At 40.2% G+C, this 9204-nt stretch overlaps 1 protein-coding gene across 1 annotated transcript; it reads right to left on the minus strand.

The window, feature by feature from the left end:
• Positions 1-4169: 4169 nt before the first annotated feature.
• Positions 4170-5462, minus strand: LOC116201836. Its single transcript, XM_031533261.1, has one exon. It carries the CDS (start codon positions 5301-5303, stop codon positions 4992-4994), a length of 312 nt encoding a protein of 103 aa, XP_031389121.1. The 5' UTR covers positions 5304-5462; the 3' UTR covers positions 4170-4991.
• Positions 5463-9204: the final 3742 nt, after the last annotated feature.

The raw sequence follows: 9204 nt of genomic DNA on the forward strand, positions 1-9204 counted from the left end.
TCCCGAAAGAAATGTCGATAAGAAATGTCGCGAGGAGAGGTTAAAGAAGGTAACTAAATGGAGAGGACAGGGTGAACAAGAGAGAGTGGCTTGCAAAATTCATTAGAGAGGAGTCACATTTACAGTCTTAGATGACGAGCGAGTCACATCTGCATACTCATTCGCAGCATAGCCACCGCCGTCTTGGTTTCCATCAGGTCCCACACAATCGAATCCAATTAGTGAAAGCTCGAACAATTATGGGACGAATTGACTGGACTCGTCATGAAAGTAATTAGTGTGGAAGAAATTAGATTTATATCTTGCTTAATAATGTAAAATCGTTTTCAGCTCCTTCAATAATTTTGTATTTTTGAAAAAAGCGGGGAGTTTGGAGTACTAACAATCACATTCCCTGAATTTCAATAGTTTTAATTGGTATAACTATTCTCACAGGACGCAACCTCCATCAAAGCGCTAGTGCCTTGCGGTTAGTGGAGGCAACTGCCATAGGCCCCAAGTTCAAGTTTTCCTTAAACTTGATTGCATATGAAGCGACTTAAACTTGAGATGTCAAGACAACTGATTCAACCCTTAATCACCATATCACTAGACTTTGGTGGTCTTCTATAATTTAGATCGAGACAAAATAATGTTTTCTATGGATCAATTCGATAAGATCATATGCTTAGATCAAAGAAGTCTAGACTAGGCTAAAATTTATGAAACGAAATCAGCTTCTTCTCAAAATCCAAGATGATATTTGATGTGAGCTTCTGATTCGTTTCTATTCTTAGGGATGGATTAGGGACTGAGAAGGTTGGAATGGGTAGTGGCTTCCCTTAAAGATTCATTCCATATTAGAAAAAATTAGCTACTTATATATTAAAATATATATATATATATATAGTTTTTATTTCAATAAAATTACTCATATTCATTCCTTATTAGAAAAATTTAGCTGTTTATTTGCTCCTCTAAGAACTCAGCTTGTCGATCCAAATTTTGGGTCTGTTGCTGTCTAGACTTCACAAAATTATCTGGATTTTGCTAATGTTTCAATAAGCTAAAAAGATAGAGAATAAATTAAAAAAAAAGACTGTAATCTTTCTCCCCCCTTCTCAATTGATCTCAGAAAAATCCACTCTAATTCTTTTTTTTTTTTTGGATAAATTCCCATCACGTGAAAACTAACCTTTATAGAGATTTTTCTTTTTCCACAGATAAAATTCCATAATAAAAAAGGCAACTTTTGTTATTATTATTTATTTTCCTTTTCAGTCCCTGGGTTGCATAAAGGGCCAGCACACCCAGAAAAGAGATCATCACCATCTTTCATTGCCACTCTCGATTGCCCCTTTTGAATCAATCATAATATTTGCATAGGCCCCACAGCTCCAAGCCCAGATTTTGCGTTCTTCTCGGCTCGGTTCGGTTCGTGATGCGGCCCCTCCGGGCTTATCAAGGTCCAAAAGAGTTGGTTTTTCTAGTTTGGCGGTCCATAGCTCGTTTTCGCATCCAGGGAGCTATCAAGGTCTTCCACCCGAGTCCCGTCACGCGTATCGAAGGAGAACTTCGAGTTTCCAATCATAAGTAGTGCAAATGCAGAGAGTCGATTGAGATGAGCAGTTCACATGCACCATTTGGGGACATCATAGAAGGTGGTGCTGTGGACAAGGAGACCAAACAGGTGGTGGAAGAAGTGGCGGTGGGGGTGACGAGGTTGTATTATCAGACAAAGTGCATTGATTCATGTGGTGGGGGTCTTCACTCACTTGACTCGCACGAGGAGTACAACTTGGCCGTTCTTGGTCCCTTCTGGGGTCATCTTCTCTTTACGATCAGATGTCATGTTCCGATCGAAGTGCATTACCATCAACAACGCGAGCGCGTTCATGAACAGTTCTCGGAAGCAATCAGTAACATCCCGATATCATCAAGCTATTCGAACCGTGCAGTAACGAGGTTGGAAGTTTTCTTCGATGAAGATGAGGTTTAAGTTCTTTTGCTCTCTTCTGTCTTGATGTTCTGGGGAGTTCAATTATTTTGGTTTCGGCGAGCACCGACACTCTTCCCTCCAGCAATATATGGCCACAACACAGATTCCTTGATCATTCCAAAAGACATTTAAGAGAGGATAAGCAAGTTCGGGGTTCAGATAGTACTAATCTTAATAACGGTCATAAGCAAATCATTAACTTCAAAAGCAAAACTTCGCGTTCTGTCCGCCCCCGATTTATTCGTATATATCCATCACAGATATTTGGTTTTGCTAACTAATCAAGTTCGAAAGCATAAAGCTATGAAACTTTGCACGGTAATGAAGATTAGTCAAGCTAAGATATAATTGGCATCCCACACCACCAGAAGAAGAGGTACAATTTTTGGGATCAAGGAGCAATAAGTATGTCTATTTCTAAGCAACGAAAAGAAAATGGGATCCTCTTTTACCTTTATCTCCTCGTCTTTTTTTCTTTTCTTAATGAACATTGCACGTTTTCATATGATAACGAACGAGGTGAGGATAGATCAGCCTTTGTCTGAACTTTCTGCCGCTCAATGATTTCTTCGACCCCCTTTAACAACCAGTCAAAAGACTCGAGGCCGCATCCACATGGATAGCAAGTCGGGGATCAGTGTACTGTGCCAGCAATGAAACTCGAGTTCATATAATATACTCACTCATTTCCTCCCATCAAAAGATATATCTACTGGCATTGTTCCGTGCGGTCGAAAATTTTTTGCTGGTAGTACGTCTGAAGTGCGAGTTCAGAGAGAACAAGAAAACCAAGACTTCCCGGCCGATTCACAGGAATATTCAAGATTACCGGAGTTTGACATACTGTGTTCCCATAAATTCGTTAACTAACAGGACATATTATGAAGCAATAAAGCATGAATCTTTCGACAAACTGATACTTCACATACACTGAAAAGGAGAATCTCGAAGAGCATAGTGATTAATTCACAAACACCTGCAATCACAGCTAAATTGCGTTCCTCTCAATCACGCATAATCTTCATCTGCGACCGAAAAACATTTGCCAAAAAACAAACTGGAGAATGCCCCAAATTCTATAGCCTTGATAGTTAATTTCGATGCCTAAGGACAGCAACACAGAACTCATCGCAAACAACTATCATTTTTCTCCTCATTTCTGAGCTGAACAAGATGGAAATGGCAACTAAAGGTTTTCAGCTGCCAAAGGTGGGGGTGCATATATCATTCAAAATTGCAGGAAAATCGATGTGCACAGACGGAAGGAATAGACGGAAGAGGAGGAGGGGGAAGGTGGAGGGGGAAGGAGCATTATGCCATGTAGGGTTAGTGCTGATAGATACATGGAGATCTTGAGGATCTAAGACCGTCATCCCCTCCGCTGCTAAGATCGACTACAAGGAATTATAGAAGGCAATCTCGAGGTTCCTTGGCGCCATGAAATAATGAGACTTTGCTTAGGCTACTCGTTGTGTCTGAAGCACGCTAACACAAGTAGTACAGTCAGTCAAGTTGTTAAACATGACTCCGCAGAGACCAACTTTGATTTTTGTCGATTTGCATACGAACAGATTGCGATCTCGTATGATTGAGACGAAAAACAAAGCGAACTACCAAAAAGTATTCGTATGACAATTCTCATGCAAGCAAAACCCATCGTACAACATATCAGTATCTGGTTGAAAGAATTTCATAGGAGATTCAGTACTACTTTCGGCAGACCTTTTCTCAGATATCATTTTTTTCCAGCAGAAACAAGTCTATAATCTGTTCTTAAACTGTCCTTAGCCTGAACCTGAAATTTATATTGAAGTCTTTAACTATCATAAATCCATATCTCAAGTCACAACTGAAGCACCTGTAAACCGAGCATCGGAGACTTCACTTCTGGAGTGCTCAAACGTTAAAATAATAAAACTGGAAATAGCCATTCCACAAGGATCAGCAAATGAACTCTGACCTTAACTGTTGAAACTGCACCATCTTCATTATGAGGATCAGTTGTTCTGATGATAATCAAACTAGTTGCCTATTTCCAACTCCACTTCTAATAATGCAAGAACCTAAATTGTTTTGCCTGAATGAACAATCTGAAAGATCACGTGAAGAGAGCAGAAATCAACTTCAGGTTTGGCATCATTCTTACAAATTCAGGCAAGGTAAACGTGCTGAAACACTCTCCAAGTTCAAGAAAATCAAATATTAATCATACCATACCAAGATGATGAAGTCAGGGTATACATTCAGCAACTTGATTCACTATTTTTCAGTAGTACAATCAAGCCTCACAAGGATGACCAGAGAACAACTCAGAATGCTCCTCCTGAGAAGTGATTGCTCAGTTGAGAATAAAAGCACCCTCAGCATATTCACATATTCAAATTCATATCACAAGCATCTATATTTCATAAGGAACATGGACTCTGCTATGACAAGCATATACTTGGGCAAGAGAAAGAATGTGATACTAAAGAGATGAGGGAGGGGACACAAAGTATCAACTGAAACCTTTCCACCGAACAGACAGAATTACAATCAGCAAAAGGGAGATTGAATCCAGACATTGAAGTCCTCGATTCAACAAATCAATCAACTCACTCCCCTCGAATATCAAACACCAATCTAAGAGGATAATGGGACATTCTACGTCGATAATAACCCCAGGAAAGGAGATCCTAGGAGCCGAAAACATTCTACAATATCATTCCCATGTTTGCAAACACTATGTCCATGCAAATGTATTGAGAGGAATATACCAGAGTATTCTATTCATCTATCAAACTCCAGCGATGAGTCAATGACCCAGTATCCAACATCCTCGATGAAACAAACCGAAAGACAAACCCGATTTCGAGCAGCCACCATCAAATACATCATCTCCACCAGCGGTTAAGCCAACACCAATCCCCAATTCCTTCAGTTCGAAATCCAGGAGAAGTATACAGACTTTAATTCAGCTTTTCAAGCGTGTCAACTGTACAAGAAACACAAACCCTCACGCCCCACAAGTCAGTCAGTCGGAGTTGGAGTCGTAGTCAAGGACAACGTAATCGGCGGTGGCGGAGGAAGCGCCACCGTCACCAGCATCTTCGTCGGAGTCAGAGTAAGAGGAGGAGGAGTAGTAGTAGGAGTCGGGGGCAGAGACGCAGAGGTAGGTCCAGAGGCAGAGGAGGAGGCGGCCGACGTGGTGGAGAGGGAGGCAGCAGATGAGATCCAGCAGCTGGCCGCTCTCGAGACGGTCCTGGCCGTGGATCCTCGCCGTGTACTGGCAGATGTCGGCCGATGCGTCCATCACTCTGATCAATATCCCGCTGTTGAACACCATTTGGACGGAATAGCTCCGTTCTTTCCTGTTTCTTGCTGGGTCGTGGAATCAAGAATCCGGACAACCTCGGAATCAAGATTTTTTTTTCTTTTTTACTGTTCTGTCGGCTCGAAAAATCTGTATGATTTTGTTGTTCTGTTCCGTAGATTATACGGATCAAATTAATCTTGCCGGTCTTATCAATTAGTTTCTAGGTGGTTTCACTCTCTTTGACCCGAAAAGTTGATTTCTTTTTTAATAACTTTGCTCTCAATAATATCTTAAATTACTATTCTTGTTGGGGTTTCCTTTTTTTTTTTTTGAAATAAGGGCCGAAGCCCAGGATGCAATAAAAAAATTAGATCCGCTTGATAATATAGTTAAATTTTGAAATTTAACTTCATCTTCATTGAAATAGATATAAGACAAATAAGTATATTAGTAAAAAAAAATATTTATATATATGTAAGTGGGGTATAATAATGTGGTTGAGGAATTAGATAAAAAAGTAATGATTGTATTGTTGAATTATAAAAAAAAAATAGTTAAGAGAATTTAATATTAAAAATTAAATTAAATAATAATTTAGATAAAAAAAATTGAAGAATAAGAAAAAAAATAATGATTGTGTTGTTAAATTAAATAAAAAGTGGAGTGAAGTGGGGATGAGTGAAAAATATTTTCACTCCAAAACCAAACGAGCCTCGGCATCATAAAAGAGCGAAACATCAAGCCTAAGAGCGTAACGATCTAAACTAGACAAACTCGAAGGAAAGACATGAGCACTATTTGATAAAACCAATGAGCGCAACCATTCCTTCATGGTATGTATGTATGTCACCGTCCAATCCCTGCGAAGGAAGCCCACCTATATCTGAGTGAAGAGCACCATTCCACCCATAATCACGATCATGTGGGGGTAAGGAATCAATAAACTACCTCAGAATTAGTCTCAAGAATGAGACTGTGAAATCCCGAGTCCCAACTCAGAAGAAATTCGCCATGTATTATAGCCCACAACTCAGCGCCAAGAATGTAAATTAGGTCTGATTAAAATTTGTAAAATCTAATTAGCGGATTTCTAATGAAATCTATGGCAGAAGCGAAGGGCTTGTAATGCTTTCGATCCATATGGAGCCTTTCAGTTACCTTTCAAACGAAACTCCCTCTGCATAAGGGGACTTGGAGAACTTGTACTTTGGAGGTAAGGATTCCTACTTAAGGTTCTTCGGGCACGAGATAGTCTTGTGTGTAACGGTTATATGTAACGGAGTTCACGTGGTAAAATCGCAAAAAAGTGCAAAAATTTCTAATCTTGTGATATTTTTAAAAACCAAGAGAAATCCCTGTAATCATGGGATTGTCATTCATAGCGAAGATTAGAAGTGTTTCTTTTGCCCATAGAGGTATGAATGACCCTCCCTATCCGGAACCACGTATATCTTGTGTTCATCTCTTCTTTTTTTCGTTGTCTGTGGGTCGCATTTCTCCGTTCCGCTTCCAACAATTATGTATTTTAATAGTTATTAAGATTTTATTGTTACTGATGTGCCAGACGCTGTTTGGACACTTTTCATGGTCCTAGATGACGTTAGATCTATGGCGTAACTTTTGCTTTGCTCATCCATATATTTCTCATCACCAAATCTCAATTGCTTAGGGATTAAATATTGGAATTCCCACTGAATACAGAGTGCACGATTAATAGCAGAAGCAAGTCTTAGGATTACCTCCAGCCATTGATTCTAAACTATTTATCCGAGAGACCGAATTAGAACTTGCACATAGACACTAGACGATCCCGAGCTTAGCGAACAATCATGAGCAATATTCGGAATTCACCCAAGACTCCAAGAAGTACTCTTAGAATGATCGGAAGCCTTCCAAGCTCTCCACAATCTCACGTAGATGGTGCGTGTGTGACCCCACGATTAATCGAGCTTGGAGACCTCTGATCAATATACTACGGATGCTAGCATTTTCGGATGAGGTGGCTCTTTATGAACTGTGGGCGCGATCTAATTGCATATGCATGATGTTTATAAGGATGCATTTACCTGCTAGTATGAGTAGTTCCATTGGAGAGCGTAATAATGTAAAGGATTTGCTGAAAACCATAGATGAGTAGTTTGTGTCTTCAGATAAGGCACTTGCTAGCGCCCTCATGACCCGGTTATCAACCATGAGATTGACCGAAGTCAAGGGTGTACTTGATCACATCATGAGGATGAGAGGTATCGCGACGCAACTAAAGAAACTTGGGGGTTGATATGTCTGAATCCTTCCTAGTGCACTTCATTATGAACTCACCGCCATAGCAATATGGGGCCTTAAGATCTCTTATAACACTCACAATGAGAAAATAGTCAATGAATGAGCAGTTGGCCATGTGTGTGCAAGAGGAAGGGAAGCAATTTGCTGAGATGGGAGAGAGTGCACATCTGGCTACGCAAGGGAGGAAAAAGACTCATGCCAAGCATAAAGATAAGGGCAAAGCGCATGCTCAGGTTGACATAAAGAAGGAGCCTAAGTGTTACTTCTGTAAAAAGAAAAAAGAAAAAATAAAGGACCATTTCGGTAAATGGAACGTTAAAGATCATAATTCCAACGGATTGCTCTCTAGGCAGTTTGATGGTCCTAAACATTACCTTCGTGGCACGGCTTCCATTGGTTCAACTCAATGAAATTGCTCTCTAGGTGCTCCCATGGTGGTGAGTTCAAATTTGGTAATTATACCAGCTCCAAATGTCCACTCTACTTCACAACTCATTGGGTGGTCACTAGGTACTTATGTGCTCACAAGGTACTTATGTGGTCCAAAAATGTCAAAGTTTGTCCTGATTCATAGAACCATCCGCAAAGGCCAGAGCCGGGGTCATTTAGGGATTGAAACTAAATCAACATGCTATCGCCATCTCACATGTCCCCTCCCTCCCACTGGGGTTTGGATGTAGGTTTCTAAGACAATTAAGGGATTACTTATATTGCATTCTTCGTCCATCCCATGTGACAGCACACCAAAGATATCAGCTGTAAAGGCATTTAATCCAACAGTTACCTCATTACGATTTGCCTGTAGTGGAACTTATCCACACCATTGAGCTTGGTTACCCTATGCTATACATCTCCGACGTGCTATCAGAGCACTAATCGTTTTTTAAATTCGAGCAACGCATGAGCTGCAAAAAGGAGTGGCCTTTTTGTGCACCCATAATCAATAACATACTAGGGCATGCGCTTGTCCCTAATGGATGGAAACGGGAAAATGTTTTTCTTTCTAATCAATAATAGCATGGAGAGTACTTGTGCTAAGCCTTTTTTTTTCCTTTTTTCTTTCCTTTGGAGCCTCATAAGTTCATAACCAGCACCAATGGCCGCCTGCCGGTCCTACTCCGTCAACCGTTATGTCTGAAATTATTCATGGCACTCAACAATGACATAATTGTACTTCCAATAAACCAATATAGGAGGGTTTAAGGCACTGCTGCTCTAAAGAAATTTCACTTTCGGGTTCTTATTACGTAAGTCCACCGATGGTAGGCAATCCCTACCATACGAAAGCCACTTTTTCTATGTCTGATCATCACATCATCTGCGGCCATGGCCAAAGTAAAAAAAGCAAGGGGGGTGCAACAGGACATAATGGCAAACAGTAAAAAACCAGACAGAAAACAAAGTTATGGCCTTCTTTTCTTTACTGTCTTACCTCAAAAAGCTGATGTTTAACGATGGTGATGTGCACTTCTGCATGAAGCCTGAGGAAAAGGAATGTAAGAATTTTCTCTCTGCAATTTGACGCGAGATGAAGAAAAGGATAATCGTGTAAACTATTTGAGATTTCTCAAAGAAAATCACATGTTTCGGGAAAGGAATATCTTCTCCTGTTGTATAATTGGACAATGAAGAGATTAGTTAAAATTCG

Source organism: Punica granatum, chromosome 3, assembly GCF_007655135.1.
Source record: "Punica granatum isolate Tunisia-2019 chromosome 3, ASM765513v2, whole genome shotgun sequence".
NCBI lineage: Eukaryota > Viridiplantae > Streptophyta > Magnoliopsida > Myrtales > Lythraceae > Punica > Punica granatum.

Excerpts from the sequence above, each read along its gene's own strand:
- LOC116201836 (XM_031533261.1), bottom strand. The coding sequence starts at position 5,303 with ATGGTGTTCAACAGCGGGATATTGATCAGAGTGATGGACGCATCGGCC.